This window comes from Anomaloglossus baeobatrachus, chromosome 6 (assembly GCF_048569485.1).
Source record: "Anomaloglossus baeobatrachus isolate aAnoBae1 chromosome 6, aAnoBae1.hap1, whole genome shotgun sequence".
NCBI classification, from domain to species: Eukaryota; Metazoa; Chordata; class Amphibia; order Anura; family Aromobatidae; genus Anomaloglossus; species Anomaloglossus baeobatrachus.
Window position 1 is genome coordinate 94,786,256 of NC_134358.1, and position 18,067 is coordinate 94,804,322.

General features: G+C 47.4%; 1 protein-coding gene across 3 annotated transcripts in view; it reads right to left on the reverse strand.

Annotated features, from left to right (window-relative positions):
- WWP1 (WW domain containing E3 ubiquitin protein ligase 1) overlaps positions 1–18,067 on the reverse strand; it is a 167,864-nt gene that overhangs the window by 119,256 nt on the left and 30,541 nt on the right. For all 3 annotated transcript variants that reach the window (XM_075353121.1, XM_075353119.1, XM_075353120.1), the window contains exon 2: positions 12,443–12,528. In XM_075353121.1, the coding sequence (XP_075209236.1) occupies positions 12,443–12,509 (67 nt within the window). In that variant the 5' untranslated portion in view covers positions 12,510–12,528. The remainder of the gene's footprint in view (positions 1–12,442; positions 12,529–18,067) is intronic.

Consider the following 18,067-nt stretch of genomic DNA (forward strand, 5'->3'; position numbering starts at 1 on the left):
GCTCTGTGCACCCTTGCTATGGCCGACAGTTCAGTGCAGCAGCAGCGCCCTCCTCTGGGCGGAGAGAGAAGGAAAACAAGCACTGATGTGTCTGGCCACGCCTAGGATGCACCGATCCCCTCATTAGCATATCTGAATATTTGAATAAAGTACGATTCCTTTCACATGGCAGCAGATGATTATCAAAACTACAGCAAGGAACCCAGTAAATGTCCTCACCGGAATCAGGGTCTCTTGTCTTCACGTTATGCTGCTCTCAGATGAGGTGGAAAAAACCTGGTGACAGACTGGTGTAACGATTGGGCTGCAGAGGGTGCAACCACAACCAGGCCTATGCCAGTGGGGAACCCAACCTGAGCAATTTCAGCTGAATGTTCATCCAAAGACATTCATTCAGCTGAAATGTATTGCGGTGCAGAGACCTGCCGGGTCCCTGCAAAACACTCCGCTGGCTGATCAGAGGCTGGCAGCTAACAGTGATGTCATTTGTCACCCATAGCGGGCATACCCAAGTCAGCTGCCAGCTTCAGCACCGGCTATGGAAGAGGATGCCATGCAACATGGAAGTGGGAGGGGGCGTGAGAACAATTCTTTTTAAATGTGTTCGAGAACGGTAGAACGGCAAATATGATTACATGGATTGGCCCAGGACGGGTGACCGTATACCAGGATGGGGCCCACAGTTACATAGGTTGAAAAAAAGACCTAGGTCAATCTAGTTCAACCTTCCTCCACCAATGATGGAGACATGACTACGATATGAGGCCCAGAATGGGGTAAATTATACCAGGAAGTGGCCAGGATAATGATATTATGAAAGGGGGCTCAGGATGGGGAACATTACAGGAGGAAGGATGGGGACATTTTTACAGGAAGGCGAACAGGATGGAAGACATATCAGGAAGAAGCAAAGATGGGGACATTATTACAGGAAGAGACCATATAGAGAGCATTATATCAAGAAGAAGAAAGGATGGGGACATTTTTACAGGAAGAGACCAGGATAGAGAGCATTATATCAAGAAGAAGCAAGGATGGGGATATTTTTACAGGAAGGGGCAAGGTTGGAAAACATACCAGGAAGGAGCAAAGATGGGGACATTATTACAGAAAAGGGCAGCGGATGGAGGACATCATACGAGGCAGGGACTCAGGATGGGTGACATTATTACATTATGAGGGACAATATGGATGTCTTTATATGATTTAGAAATCTACAAGGACCCATAAATATGACCAATGTGCAGGTGGGGCCTAGGTCCAGATTTTGCACTGGGGCCCATCAGACTCTAGTCCTACCACTGGTGAAGGATTCACTGAGGCACAGAAATGTGGTATGTTATACATATTTACAGCAGGTTTGGATTTTGTGCGTCTTGCGCATCAGGATTAGTGAATGTTTTTGCCCTAGAGCTCCCATCATGCAAACTAAAAGCATCCATGATGTCACGACAACAGAGCAGCTTCTTTTCTGCTGTTCTGATGTGAAGGCGATGGCCAGCCAACTGCGGGAAGCCAACTGCCAATGGTCAGGACGTGGGCAGTGCCGGGCTGTCTACAGAGCAGAGTGGAAGAGAAGCTGCTGCGCTGTCTGCAGATCAGTTGCTTAGACCAGGATAATCCCTTTAATGAAATCTGTCCCCTTTTTCCTTATGTGTGATTTATCCTAACATTACAATCAGTGATGATGACAGGGGAGGGGTATGGGCGACACTATTTTGCTTCAACCTCGCTCTCGGGGGAAAAAAAAAACCAAAAACTTTTACTGTTAAAAGTCCTGCAGGAAATAATAGGAGAAGTGCTGCGCTCAGCAGAGCAGATCAGGAAGACATGAAGCGAGCTGATAAACACCGCGCTCTGCCACATATCATTAAATAACAGATGGAAAACTCCGGCTGCAACGTGCTGCAGACTCTGCGGGGACATCGACAAGTCTGCAGCGTGTGAACACACCCGGCACCAGAGTACTGTGCAGCACACACACACACACACACCGGTCACCAGAATACTGTGCAGCACACACACCGGTCACCAGAGTACTGTGCAGCACACACACACACACACAGTTCACCAGAGTACTGTGCAGCACACACACCGGTCACCAGAGTACTGTGCAGCACACACACACACACACACAGTTCACCAGAGTACTGTGCAGCACACACACACACACACACACACAGGTCACCAGAGTACTGTGCAGCACACACACCGGTCACCAGAGTACTGTGCAGCACACACACACACACACACACACACACACACAGGTCACCAGAGTACTGTGCAGCACACACACCGGTCACCAGAGTACTGTGCAGCGCGCACACACACACACCGGTCACCAGAGTACTGTGCAACACACACACACACACACACACAGGTCACCAGAGTACTGTGCAGCGCGCACACACACGCACAGGTCACCAGAGTACTCTGCAGCGCGCGCGCACACACACACACAGGTCACCAGAGTACTGTGCAGCGCGCACACACACACACAGGTCACCAGAGTACTCTGCAGCGCGCGCACACACACACACGCACAGGTCACCAGAGTACTGTGCAGCGCGCACACACACACACACACACACAGGTCACCAGAGTACTGTGCAACAGACACACACACACACACACAGGTCACCAGAGTACTGTGCAGCACACACACAGGTCACCAGAGTACTGTGCAACACACACACACACACACAGGTCACCAGAGTACTGTGCAACACACACACACACACACACAGGTCACCAGAGTACTGTGCAACACACACACACACAGGTCACCAGAGTACTGTGCAGCACACACACAGGTCACCAGAGTACTGTGCAGCACACACACACAAACACACACCGGTCACCAGAGTACTGTGCAGCGCACACACACAAACACACACCGGTCACCAGAGTACTGTGCAGCGCACACACACACACAGGTCACCAGAGTACTGTGCAGCACACACACACCGGTCACCAGAGTACTGTGCAGCACACACACCGGTCACCAGAGTACTGTGCAGCACACACACCGATCACCAGAGTACTGTGCAGCACACACACAGGTCACCAGAGTACTGTGCAGCGCGCGCACACACACACACACACACACACACGTCACCAGAGTACTGTGCAGCACACACACACAGGTCACCAGAGTACTGTGCAGCACACACATACCGGTCAGAAGATAGATCCGCACAGGGTCGTGGCTTCTGCTGTTATAAGGGAAGATGCCAGTGTAGACAACCTACATAATCAGGGATTGGTGACCAGATTCTGAGGAATCGTCAAACATTTATTCTATACGGAATTAGGAAACACGTGTTGATTGGGAATCGCAGTGCGGCTAAAGGGTAAGGGGCGATGATATCTGCAGGATGTAGGGCAGCAAAAATGTACAGAGGAAAGGACGTCACAAACATATGATTTCCTGAGGGTCTCTAAAGTGTACATCACCCACAGGACGGGACAGAGGAATAGTCTCCCCTTGTAGAAATCGCACCTTATGTAAAGAAGAATTGTTTCTCCACGGTCTGAGTAAAGGTTTTATCTGTACAAGAAACAGCGGAATATATGAAGGAGGACATCAAGATGGCAGGAAGGCCTCCACATCATGTGTGTGCCATGTCACCGAGAATGGATGAGAGGTACCATGGATTGTGGTCAGGATGGGGTCCCCACAACTACCCGAGAGACACTGCCCCAATAAGAGCTTCACTATGGCCCTCCTAGGACCTTTAACAGACTTCCAGTTGGTTGGATCTGGGATGGGACTATAATACGCACACTGTAAGGATACATTCATACATCTGTGACCCTCATTGACTCCAAAAAGTGATCCATTACTTGGATAACTATTCTCAATTTCTCCTTAAATAATAAAAAAAAAAAAAACAGTCTTGACTCGCCCTCAGTCCCGGCACAGTTTCTGCAATGTTGGCACCTGTTCTCCTGGGGCTCCTGTGACATTATGCCAAGTGACCCCTGCAGGCAATCAGCGGTCACTTGGCTCTCACTTCCTCCAGAGGAAATGGGCAGAAGAAGTGCGGGCTGCTGCGGCTCTCCGCCTTACTCTGGGTGTCAATTATGTCTGATGGAAGCGGCCACTGATTGTCTGCAGGAGTCATGTGGCATAACGTAACAAGCCCCGGGAGGACAGGTGCTGACATTGCTGGAATGGTGTTGGCACTGGGGAGTCGAGGCTGAAGGTAATTTTTAAGGAGGAATATAATAATAGGAGTGGTGTTGTCAGGGTCGTGAAAATACCTTTTAACAAAGTATTAGTTAAAATTGGATAAATCTCAGATGGAAAACTGAAGTGGACATTCGGTCTTCCTGATTTCATCTGTTTTACAAAGATTCCCATAGAATTCCCACTATAATGGCAGAGTCTGATCCGCAATACGGATGAGGATTCAACACGCCCAGAGTCTCACAGAACAGATGCGGATACATTGCTAAAACTGCTGTGGATCTAAGAAAATCTATGGACCTGGGTGCTATTCCTGCCTCGGAATTTGGCCTAGGGACACATGGCGAGAAAAAGGAGCGAGTGTAATGTGAAGAAAAAAAAACTCGAGTGTAATGCGATCCTGTTTCACTCGCCCCCATGCAAGTCTATGGGGCGAGAGAAACATCGCACTGCACTCCCGTTACACCAGTGTAACGTAAGCGCACTGCAAGAATCGCATCAGCTGGCAACGGAGGAGACTAAATCCCTCCCCTCTGCAGCTGTGGTCTGATCGCACGATCGGACCACACTTATGACCCTCGGCTCCTACTGTGCTGCGAGCGTGTGCCGAGTGTCATGCTAGGATCGCACAAATCCCCGTGTGACCTCGGAATAATGTGGACAGAGACGTTTGTGTAAAAAACGTCTGAGGCTTGAAAAGATGGACTGAAAACAGTTTCTGAACATAAACCTATTAGCGGAGGATTCCCACGACTAAAGACCCTCTATTAAATTAGGGCAACTGTCTAATATTAACAGGGGTCTCCAGTAGCTCCCCCAACCGATGTCAGGGGAGGGAATTATTGTGCATGTTGTTATTCAATAGGCATGATCCTTTCGATTTTAGAGATCAGCTGCTGCCAAACAAGCCTGGTAGCAGCTTATGGTGTTCTCCCTTTAGGTAACATATGCACGCTCAGCAGAAGTTAGCATACATGTGCCTGGAAGAATTGGGAGATAACTGATAACTGCAATCTAAGGCTGTGTTCACACACTGCGTTTTTGGTGCGTTTTTGCTGCAGAAATTTCTTGAGAAATTCTTGTAACCTTTCTGCAGACATTCCCCAGCCAAACCTATGGCAAAAAAAAAATTAGCTGTGCGCACACTGCGTTTTTGTTCTTAAGAAAATTCTTTCAGTAGATTTTCTTAAGAAAAAGAATGAGCATGTCACTTCTTTTCTGCAGCTAACTGCGTTAGTTACCATAGATAATGGCACAATAACGCAGGGAACAACCAGCGATAAAAACGCACCGAATCGCGGTAAAAACGCAGGTGCGTTTTTGGTGCTTTTAACGCAGGTGCGCTAATCCTTCACTCAAGAAATTTCTTAAGAAAAATCCTTTTTCTAGTGTGCACATAGCCTAAAGGGGGCTTTACACGCTGCGACATCGCTAATGCGGAGTTGTTGGGGTCACGGAATTTGTGACGCACATCCGGCCGCATTAGCGATGCCGTTGCGTGTGACACCGATAAGCGATTTTGCATCGTTGCAAAAACGTGCAAAATCGCTAATCGGCGACATGGGGGTCCATTCTTAAAAATTGTTACTGCAGCAGTAACGAAGTTGTTCCTCGTTCCTGCGGCAGCACACATCGCTCCATGTGACACCGCAGGAACGAGGAAGCTATCCTTACCTGCCTCCCGGCCGCTATGCGGAAGGAAGGAGGTGGGCGGGATGTTACATCCCGCTCATCTCCGCCCCTCCGCTGCTATTGGCCGGCGGTTCAGTGACGCTTCAGTGTCGTCGCTGTGACGCCGCACGGACCGCCCCCTTAGAAAGGAGGCGGTTCGCCCGTCACAGCGACGTCGCCGGGCAGGTAAGTATGTGTGACGGCTCTGGGCGACGTTGTGCGGCACGGGCAGCTTTTTGCCCGTGTCGCGCAACATATGGGGGCGGGTACCCACACTAGCGATATCGGGACCGATATCGCAGTGTGTAAAGTAGCCTTAAGGCATATACTCGTTTATTTCCATACAGACATAAAAAAATTAGTCAGTTTAGAAAAATGTCCCATACTGCAGTAACCAATCAGGTCTTGTCGATGGTCTCCATTGCTTCCTTCACACACGGATCAGAAGATCACCATCCCCAAACAATAAGAGCCACTGTTCCGGGACAAAAAACAAAAACGCAACATTTTTTTTTGCTCCCATTTTTAATCAGCTGAACCCTAAGGTCTTAGACTTTTCTATGTACAGAACAGGCCTTTTCCTCTCAAATATTGTTCACAAAATTGTCTGTATCGGTGTTAGTGATCACTTCTCCATTGTGGAGATAATCCATCCACCTCACAGGTGTGACACAGCAAACTGCTCTTGCACAGGTGTGCTTTAGGCTGGCCACAATAAAAGGCCACTCTAAAAACGTGCAGTTTTATAGTCTTGGGGAATAACAGGTGGGTCAGAAAACCAGTCAGTATGTGGTGTGACCATCATTTTCCTCACACAGTGCAGCAGGTCTCCTTCACATAGAGTTGATCAGGTTGGTGATTGTGGCCTGTGGATTGTTGGTCCACTCCTCATCAATGGCTGTGAAGTTGCTGGATATTGGCAGGAGCATGAACACACTATTGTATATGCCGATCCAGAGACCCAAACATGCTCAATGTGTGACATGTCCGGAGTATGCTGCCATGCAGGAACTGTGTACAGATCCTTACACCATGGGCCGTCCATAATCAGCTGCAACATGAGGTGATGGTGGTGGATGAGGCACAACCATGGCCTCAGGATCTCGTCACGGTATCACTGTACTTGTGTTCTTTGTCTATAACAGACTCCTGACCTCACAATAACCCCACCGCCATGGACCACTGGATTCACAAGGTTGACAAATCAGCAAACCACTCACTCCCATGACACCATACACGTCATCTGCCCTGTACAGTGAAAACCCAAGTTTATCCATGTAGAGAACACCTCTCCAATGTGCGAGACACCATCAAATATGAGCATTTACCACTCAAGTGGGTTACGATGATGAACGTCAGTCCGGTGGAGGCCATGATGAGGACGACGAGCACAGGATGAGCTTCCCTGAGACGGTCTCTGACAGTTGAAGATGCTGGATGTGGAGGTCCCGGGCTGGTGTGGTCACACGTGGCCTGCGGTTGTGAGGCCAGTTGGATATACTGCCAAATTCTCTGAAACCTCTTTGGAGACGGCTTATGATAGAGATATGAACTTTCAATTCACAGGCAACAACTCTGGTGGCCATTCCTGCAGTCAGCAGCCAACTGCACGCTCCCTGAAAACATGCAACATCTGTGGCATTGTGCTGTGATAAACCTGCACATTTTATTGTGGCCAGCCTAAGGCACACCTGTGCAATAATCATGCTGTCTAATCAGCATCTTTGTATTCCACACCTGTCAGATGGATGGATCTGAGCAAATTAGAAACGCTCACTAATTTGTGATTAATATTTGAGAGAAAAAGGCCCTTTTTGCACATAAAGGCTACAACTTCAGCTCATGAAAAATGGGAACAAAAATAAAAAAAAAAAAAAAAGTGTCGCGTTTAGATTTTTGTGCAGTCTTTATTATTGTCCTTGAACGTTCTCTGTTCCTAAACCTCCTTAATGAGTGACTAAGCGGTTTTACATTTACGGACGGCCACGTGGAGGGAGGAACGGCTCCTCCGAGCTCAGCACATAGGGTAGATTCAGAACCTTTGGGTTAATGGGACAGGAAAAAAAAAAAAATAAATAAAATAAAAATCCACAGGCTCGGATACGGCCTACGGCTGGAGCTACCACTTTCGGAGCCATTACAGAAGCCCACACTGGTGAGGCCGGCCCGTCCACGATGGACATTTATCTAAAAGAATAACTAAAGCTTTCCATATTTTAATTTTTAATATATGTTCTTCAGCATAGATACTTAACAAATCAATTAGGAGATTTGTCTTCATTATTGTAAAAAATGTATATAAAGTGGTTTGTAAACCCCTGCTTTTCCCCATTTTATGGCCTGCCATTAGCGGTGTTGATATTATGTACTCCGTTGGAGTACAGCTGATGGCAGTGATGGGTCCTCCTCTGTGTGTTGTGATTATCAGAGCAATTTCCTGTAGCAGATTGACCCCAGAGTTATTAAAGGGGTAATCCACTACTCAGCATACTGGCCACACATCCATGTAAAAGGGAATGCTTTTCTCAAATACCTTGTGTAGTAACATTCCACCTCTGAGCAGCGCTATTCCGATCCGCTCATCCCCATCACATGACTCCCAGGTTCCGTGACCTCTGAAATCCAGTGATGTCAGGTCAACTAGAAGTTGACCTGACATCACAGAGGCGGCCCCAGTCTGCGTGAGTGACTGGGACGTGGGCTGTTTCACCACTCTTCACAGCCCAGCATCTCCCTGCTCCCTCCTTCACTGCAGAGCGCCGCAAGCAAAAGCGATGCTGGGCTGTGACAAGCGTGAAACTCCGCACATAGCCCAGTCACTCAGTAAGACTGGGGCCGCCTCGATGACGTCAGGTCAACTGGAAATTGACGTGACATCACCGGATCTCAGAGGTCACGGAGCCCGGGGGTCATGATAGGGATGAGTTGAACGCGATAGCGCCGCTTACAGGCAGAATGTACTACACAATTTGAGAAAAGCCATCTTTATGAGCTTTACATCAATGTGTGGCCACTATGCTGAGTAGTGGACTACCCCTTTAAGACACTGGTGCTGAGCTGACCCAACACTGCCATCAGCTGTACTCCAAATGAGTATATTATGACTTCAATGCAGTAGAGGCAGACCAATAAACTGGAAAAAAGCAGGGACTTTGAAACCCCATACAGTTTTTTTGTTTGTTTTTTTTTACAGGAATAAAGACAATCTCCTTATAAAGTGATTGTAAAGTTTCATAGGTTTCCATGCTGGACAAAATTATATATAATGAATAAATAAAAAACGAAAAGGAGACGTTTACTTTATAAATGACCGGCTGGCACGAGATGTACACGGCTGCAAATCACGGGCCAAAACTATCCAACAAAGCCTCTGAAAACACCACCAGATTCCCTTCAGTCTTGGCTATGCCAGCATATTAATGGACACAGAGGCATTGCCACTTCATGATCTGACACCAAGGCTGTGCTGCCTGCACGAGAGCAGCTTAATGTGGAGAGACAGACCCGGATTCCAGCCCCAAGTCACTTACTGGGCTTCTTGCTGTAGTTTTGATGAAACATTTGCTGCAGCGCTGTTAGTTCTTGTAGTCATACATTTCTGCTATCGAGTCCTCAATATTCAAGAGCGTGGGCAATCCACATCCCAAATCATTGATAGACAGGTTCTGCCTACTATAGGACCGGTGTCCCTGCAGGGATGACAACTTACTCACCGCCCTGGCCTGGTTACTTCCTCCCCTGCTGCCATCATGTGCTCCTGCTTCCTCCCCCTCCCGGGGCCTGTGCATGCAGCTCGGGTCTCCCTGGAGTGCGCTTAGGGAATGTGCGCACCGGCCCTCTTCTTAAAAGGTCCGGCATGCCATTTGCAGGAAATGCCTCTCAGCCTATGGCTGAGAGGCACTATGTATTTAAGACACCCTTCCATTAGGGGAGGTGCCTGTGCAACGCCTTTAGTTACCGTAGTCTGTCTTCAGTCTGCTAGCTAGTTAGTTGTCAGGTACCAAGCTCCTGTCCGGTCATCCTTGTGTCCGTCTTCTGTACCTGCTTTCCCAAACCTATTTGTCCCTACCTGCCTGCGTCATACTGACTGTACCAGTGTCAGTCCCTGTACTGGGGGTTAGCTGCCACAGTTCAGGTCACTGCCCTGGGAGTGGTACCTAGCGTTCGACTCACGGCAGGTGCTTAGTTAAGCCCCTCCCACTAAAGGGCAAGCCCGGGTCTCCCTGTGGTCCAGTGGGTACTCTAACCCCGCTTACTGACCCTACATCAGCCGTGAGCGTTACAACTATGCACAGTGTAGACAGTGAGCCAACAATGACTCAAGGGTATGGGAAAAGTTACACTGAGCTCATCATTGAGAGAGCTAGAGGAACAGCAGCAGATACGTCTTCCCATCATGGCCAGTTTTCATTTTTGCAATTTCATTTTGTCTGCTATCAATCTAGGTTTCAGTTTATCGGTTTATGGCGCTCATTATCTGGTGTAACTCACATGGCAACCTGATTTTCCAGGAAAATATAACTACGGTGGCGTTCTATATTTATCTATCTATATAATTGCCATATTCTGTCTGTGTCATCAAAATGACGTCATTACAGTGACAACCATCGCATTGGCCGCTGGGCCCGGCCTGGCCCCGCCCCCCCGCAAGGATTGGCTGCTCGGCCAGGCCCCGCCCCCGCACTGGACGCTTGGCCAGGCCCCGCCCCCTCACGCATTGGACACTTGGCCTGGCCCCGGGAACGCATTCCCCGAACCCACACGGAGCCGCGACTCCCAGGTGAGTGCTGCACCCCCGGAAGCCCACATCGGCAACCCAACCGAGACATACCCTAGCGTTGCTGGGGTTGCCAGCGTACGCTGGTAACCATGGTACACATCGGGTAACCACTTTGCTTAATTACCCGATTGTGTACCATGGTTACCAGAGTATGCCGGCTCCCTGCCCATTCAGCTCGTTGGTCTCCCGCTGTCAAACACGCCGATGCGTGCTGCACAGCAGGAGACCAACAAAAAAAAGTGAACCAGCACTGTCGCTTTGAATAGTTACCTGATGTGTACCATGGTTACTAGCTTACCCCGACTCCCGGCACACGTGTCCCGGAGCCGGCGTACGCTAGTAACCATGATACACATCTGGTAACTATGGAAACCGCTTTGCATAGTTGCCCGCTTGGCCACGTCCCCCACACACTCTGCCCGTACAGCCACGCCCCCCACGCACATTGGGCACCTATACACCTCCCCCCCCAGGACTACTCCACCTATTATCCTGCTCTCCCCCCAGGACTACTCCTCCTATTATCCTGCTCTCCCCCCAGGACTACTCCTCCTATTATACACCTCACCTCTCGGACTACTCCTCCTATTATCCTGCTCTCCCCCCAGGTCTACTCCTCCTATTATACTCCTCTCTCCCTAGGACAACTCCTCCAACACACACACAGCACCACAAAATATACCTCCCCCCAAAACACACACAAACCACGCAACACACACACAATGCTGCAGAAACACAGCGCTCCACAAACAATGCAACACACAAACAACACAGCTGTCACACCCCCCCACACCCAGACAACACCCAGAACATTTACAGCGCCCTACACAAACACTTGGCAACTACACACAACATCTATATCTCTCTCTATACATTAACTACACAATAAATTCTAGAATACCCGATGCGTTAGAATCGGGCCACCTTCTAGTATATATATATTTATTGTTGGTTAAAGGGATTAAGAACTAACAGGCAGGTAGTTGCTAACAAACTGCCTTTTCTTCTCAGCGCCCGCTGCTGCTGGTGATTCAGATGGCACCCGGCATGCATGGAGCGGACTCTACTCCTGAGCCTCCTCCACACACACCTTACACAAGTTTTTATGTCTGAAAAGGGGTTAAAATATCCTCATAATTAAGAATGAAATGTCTGCAAGTATGAAAAATGACTAGTTCTGCAAGCTCTTTGCTATCTGCATATAGATTTAGGAGTCGAAAATAATGGGAATACATGATATTCAAGGACAGATTACGTTACCATGAGACACTGGATAACAAATCGGTCACTTATTACTCACTAATGACCTCCAACACTTCAGTAGCTCCTCCAGTTGGAGACAAATTGATCCCATTAAATGTTGTACATCAAGCAGTAGCTAACCCCTTTAACAATTTTACTCTGAACAACCCCTTCTCAATCCCTAAATTTTTTCCCCTGAAAATTACACTTTTACTCACTGTTCCAGCAGTGTCGGCACTGGCTCTCCTGGGAATCTCATGACATTCTTACGTCATGCGTTCCCTATGACCGATCAGTGCTGGCTTGGCTTTGCTCTCCTCTCCTTCAGACATATCAGCGGTCCGGAGGAAGTCAAAGAATACGCAGTGCTCACTTTCTCCAGATGTCATGATTTGTGAAAAAGAGGGAAGATCGAAGCCATCGATGATTGGCAGTAGGGATAGCGTGACAAAGTATGAGAAGACCTTGTGTGAGTAGAGGACAACCCCTTTAAAAAAATAAATAAAAAAAAAAAAAAGGTATGAACTGGTAAAAAAAGACAAAGCAATGCATCTTACCTGTCACGTGCAGCTGTAAACCATCATGACTAGTTCTATTAGCCGGCCCTGGCGAGTCTGTGGCCATGTCAGGTTACAGGTCAGGCCTGCAAAACACGAAAGGGAAGAATAATGTGAGGATGGTTACCCTGAGCGCAGTCCAGAGCTCGGCACAATGGCGCACCAGTGCAAATTCAGTCATGTGCAACAATCTCAAAGTGCAGAGCTAATAGCAAAGTACAGCAGAATGGAGGCGAAAAGCATTTATATTACCTCGAATAGGGCACGACGAGGCATTATCCTTTAACAGATGGAAAGTAAAAGTTACTGAGGGCCCCAGAATGTCAATGTTTAACCTTAGACTGAATGCAGACTTCCGTGAAACAAGGTCTGTACAGACGGCCTGAGGATCTCCCGACAAACTCAAGAAATCTAATATATAAAAGCTGTATGTATGTATGTATGTATGTATGTATGTATGTATGTATGTATGTATGTATGTATGTATGTATGCTAGCTAGCTAAAGGAATTCGCACCGTCACATTTACAAATCACAAAATTTTGCACAGACGCCTCATGTGACTCAGGGAACGTCGTAGACTATGATTTGATGGGAAAATTTAACCCTTCGCTTTACAGTTACTCTCCAAAAATCCTGCCTCCATTAAAGTCAATGGAGATAGGAGCTACAGCTTATTAATAGCAGATGTGATTGGTTGCTATAGGAACAAAATAAACTGTTAGTATAAGAAGCTTATGTGTGAGGTAATAGGATGTCGGTGGGGACAGGGAAAGAGACAGAGACAGGGAAAGAGACAGAGACAGGGACAGAGACAGAGACAGGGACAGAGACAGGGACAGGGACAGGGACAGGGACAGGGAAAGAGACAGAGACAGGGAAAGAGACAGAGACAGGGAAAGAGACAGAGACAGGGAAAGAGACAGAGACAGGGAAAGAGACAGAGACAGGGAAAGAGACAGAGACAGGGAAAGAGACAGAGACAGGGAAAGAGACAGAGACAGGGAAAGAGACAGAGACAGGGAAAGAGACAGACAGGGAAAGAGACAGAGACAGGGAAAGAGACAGAGACAGGGAAAGAGACAGAGACAGGGAAAGAGACAGAGACAGGGAAAGAGACAGAGACAGGGAAAGAGACAGAGACAGGGAAAGAGACAGAGACAGGGAAAGAGACAGAGACAGGGAAAGAGACAGAGACAGGGAAAGAGACAGAGACAGGGAAAGAGACAGAGACAGGGAAAGAGACAGAGACAGGGAAAGAGACAGAGACAGGGAAAGAGACAGAGACAGGGAAAGAGACAGAGACAGGGAAAGAGACAGAGACAGGGAAAGAGACAGAGACAGGGAAAGAGACAGAGACAGGGAAAGAGACAGAGACAGGGAAAGAGACAGAGACAGGGAAAGAGACAGAGACAGGGAAAGAGACAGAGACAGGGAAAGAGACAGAGACAGGGAAAGAGACAGAGACAGGGAAAGAGACAGAGACAGGGAAAGAGACAGAGACAGGGAAAGAGACAGAGACAGGGAAAGAGACAGAGACAGGGAAAGAGACAGAGACAGGGAAAGAGACAGAGACAGGGAAAGAGACAGAGACAGGGAAAGAGACAGAGACAGGGAAAGAGACAGAGACAGGGAAAGAGACAGAGACAGGGAAAGAGACAGAGACAGGGAAAGAGACAGAGACAGGGAAAGAGACAGAGACAGGGAAAGAGACAGAGACAGGGAAAAAAAAAAAAAAAAGACGGGGGGGAAGAGACAGGGGAAAAAAAAAAAAAGAGACAGACACAGAGATAGAGACAGACAGACTGAAACAAAGACAGACATAGACACAAACAGACAGACATGGATAGAGATTGACACACAGACAGAGCCACACACAGACGCAGAAAGAGGCAGGTTGTAATCAGTCCCCAGCAGCAAAGAAGAAAGCTTCTGTCTGTGGAACTGCATACATTCATAACAAAGATGGGCTTTCAGTTCACTGAACAATGACAGGAGCAAGGCATACTGGGAAATGAGAAAGGGGAAGTTCAAGAACCCATAATGCTGGCAGAACACTGATGAAGCCAAACAAACAGTGGATTACAAATTACAGAGCATGACAATTCGGACAATCAGACCAAATCCTTAGGGTACCTTCACACTTTAGCGATGCAGCAGCGATCCGACCAGAGATCTGACCTGGTCAGGATCGCTGCTGCATCGCTACATGGTCGCTGGTGAGCTGTCAAACAGGCAGATCTCACCAGTGACCAGCCCCCCAGCCAGCAGCGACGTGCAAGCGACGCTGCGCTTGCACGGAGCCGGTGTCTGGAAGCCTGCGGTAAGCTGTAACCAAGGTAAACATCGGGTATGGTTACCCGATGTTTACCTTAGTTACCAGCTCACACCGCTTAACTTAGCGTGTGCAGGGAGCAGGAGCCGGCACTGGCAGCGTGAGAGCTGCGGAGGCTGGTAACGAAGGTAAATATCGGGTAACCACCTTGGTTACCCGATGTTTACCTTGGTTACAGCTTACCGCAGGCTGTCAGACGCCGGCTCCTGCTCCCTGCACATTCAGGATTGTTGCTCTCTCGCTGTCACACAGCGATGTGTGCTTATCAGCGGGAGAGAAACAATAAAAAAACGAACCAGCACTGTGTGTAACGAGCAGCGATCTCACAGCAGGGGCCAGATCGCTGCTCAGTGTCACACACAGCGAGATCGCTAATGAGGTCACAAAAAATGTGACTCAGCAGCGATCTCCGTAGCGATCTCGCTGTGTGTGAAGCACCCCTAATATGCCACAATATGTAAATATTAGTTAAGGAGCAATTGTAAAGGCAGCTTATCTGTGTAGAAGGACTAGTGATAACAGACAGTATGTGACAGTCTGCACAAGTGACACAATGGCTATACACCTCCATAAGGAGCTGGATATTTGTTACTAAGGCAACGTTCACACTTCCGTTCAGACCACATTCCATTCATCTGTTCTGGGGAAGAGAAAATAATGAGAAAAGCTGAAGAAATGGAAAAATTAATGCAGACAGAGGCGGGGACCTCCTTTATTATTATGGGGTCTGTTTTGAGAATGGAAGAAAAAAGTTCTGCATGATGCATATTTCGATCATTATAAAAACGGACACAAATCAGACCCATATAATGAAAAAAAAAAAATCAATCAATGGGGTCCCTCGTCTTTCGCAGATTGGCTTTTTTATCTCCCAATAATGTCGCCATATAGGGCTAGCCACATATATATCAATGCAGTCATTCAGGGAAGCTCGATAGCCCAAAGTCAACATTTTTGTATGTACATCTCAAGGGGTATTCCAATAATTGTCTGATAGATGCGAGTCCCCAACAAGTGAAAGACAGAAAGTCCTGGTAGCCTGGTGGGGCGGTCACCAGCCAACACCGTAACCGCTCTCTGCCAGCGTCAATGTGATGTATTACTATGGAGGGCGGCTGCTCCACTTAGGCTATGTGCCCACAGGACAACGTACCCGCAGATCTTTCCGCAGGTTTCCCGCAGCTGCTCCCCGGTATCCGCAACTTTCCATTGCTGCGGGATTCGAGCATTTTTTGTTGCGGTAAACCTGCAGGACAAGTGCGGAAACATCTATGGACGTCCCGGCCTCTATCTCCATAGTGGAGGAGTGGGAATTCCGCAGATATTTCCACATGAATAATGGACATGCAGTTACATGTGGCTGCGGAAAATCCGCAGCATGTTCCGCAGCCGCACATACCGCAGCATTGCTACAGCACTCCCCACATCCCATAGGATGACATGGGGAGTGTCTGTACTTGCATAAACCTGCGGATTTATCTGGAAAAGGTAGGAAATCTTTGGGTTTTCCGTAGCAAAGTCTGCGATTACTTTCTCCCGTGGGCACATAGCCTAAGGGTGCAAGCACACCCGAAACGCATTGAGAGCATTACCTATGCACTCATTATTTGTATGTTTGTATAAGGCTACGTTCACACATCAGTTTTTTTCTATTTGGCACAATCCAGAAAAAAACTGATAAAATGGATCCAGCGCCGGATCCGTTTTATCCTCATTGATTTGTATTAGTGCCGGATTGTGTCTGATGGCCTTGCGTTGCATCCGGCTTTTGACGGATCCAGCGAAATTACTCAATGCTGCGGCCGGATGGAACGTCTCATTGAACGGTTTTTGTCTCTGAAAAAAAAAAAAGAAAAAAAAAAAAACGTATCGCGCGATACGGCGTGATTTACAATGGAAGCCTATGGACACCAGATCCGGCAAAAAAAATGCAATGCGGATGCTGGATCAGTTTTTTTTAAACTGAGCATGCTCCAATTTATTGTTAAAAAAAAAAAAACACGGATCCAGCAAAAAATATGGATGAAAAGGATGCAAAAACGGATGCGCCGGATAAGTTTGACGGATCCAGTAGACCGAATCCGTTAAAAAAAAAAAAATAAAAAAAAAAAAAGAAGGAGCCGGAGCATCTGTTTTTGCATATTCTGCGCCGGATCCGTTGCATCAGGCACATGCCGGATTGTGCCTGATGCCAAAAAACTGATGTGTGAACATAACATACAGAACATTGAGAGTAAGGCTAACAGCTACCAATAAACAAGAATAGTTTCTCAGGGCCGGTTTCATCCTTTATTAATTACTACTGTATGGGGGGCGGCTGCTCCTCCTACAGCCGCTACATGCACCACAAGAGGTATCATACGTGCCCCCCATTACAGACAATTAATAACCCAATATTCCTAATGGATGTGGAGGAGTAATAAAATATACCTACATGTATACATGTGATTGAACTCTATTGAATGTAATCTGGTGGGGAGACTGTGTGGAGGGGGCTGGCTGACGGCTCAAGATCAGCACATGGCCTGTAATAGGAGGCTGGAGTCAGCCCGTCCCCTCTATGGAGCTGTCCAATATGGGACCATGCCAATATCAGAAGCATGGACCATCTGTAACAATAAGTATTTTAGCGCCATAATTTGAACTAAATCATCCATCCGGAGGTTTTGTTTTTCCTAAATGAGCAACTTCTTACATTCGGATCCCCGGTATGGGGGGCCGGGTATCTGCCTCCTGCCAGTATCACACGTTAGTCACGTGTTATGTACACTGGAACGGGATCGAAGCCCCAAATGCAAACCACATCAGAGCTGGAGACGTCCGGCGAGCGAGAGAAGACGGAAAGTGCCCGAGAACAGAGGAAAACCATGGCAAAGCAGAAAATCTGCTGACTGCGGGCACTGCCGGCAATGGACGCTCCCACACACGGACACTGCGCGGTCAGGGAACAGGGTTCTCTTACAACTTGGAGTCAAAAAGGTTCTCTCAACACTGTACTAAAAAAAAAAAAAAACAAAAAAAAAAGTACCCACAATTTGGGTTCATTATTTAACCCTTCCATGACCAAGTCCCTCAGACTCCTAGCAGCTGACAACAGAAAGGTGACCTTTTCTTTTGGAATGATAATAATATTATTATTCTTATTAATAATAATATTATTATAATGTTATTATATTATTATTATAATGATATAAAAAAAATAATATATTATTATATCATTATTATTATGATTAATAATGATATTATATCATTATTAATCATAATGATAATGATATTATAATATATTATTTT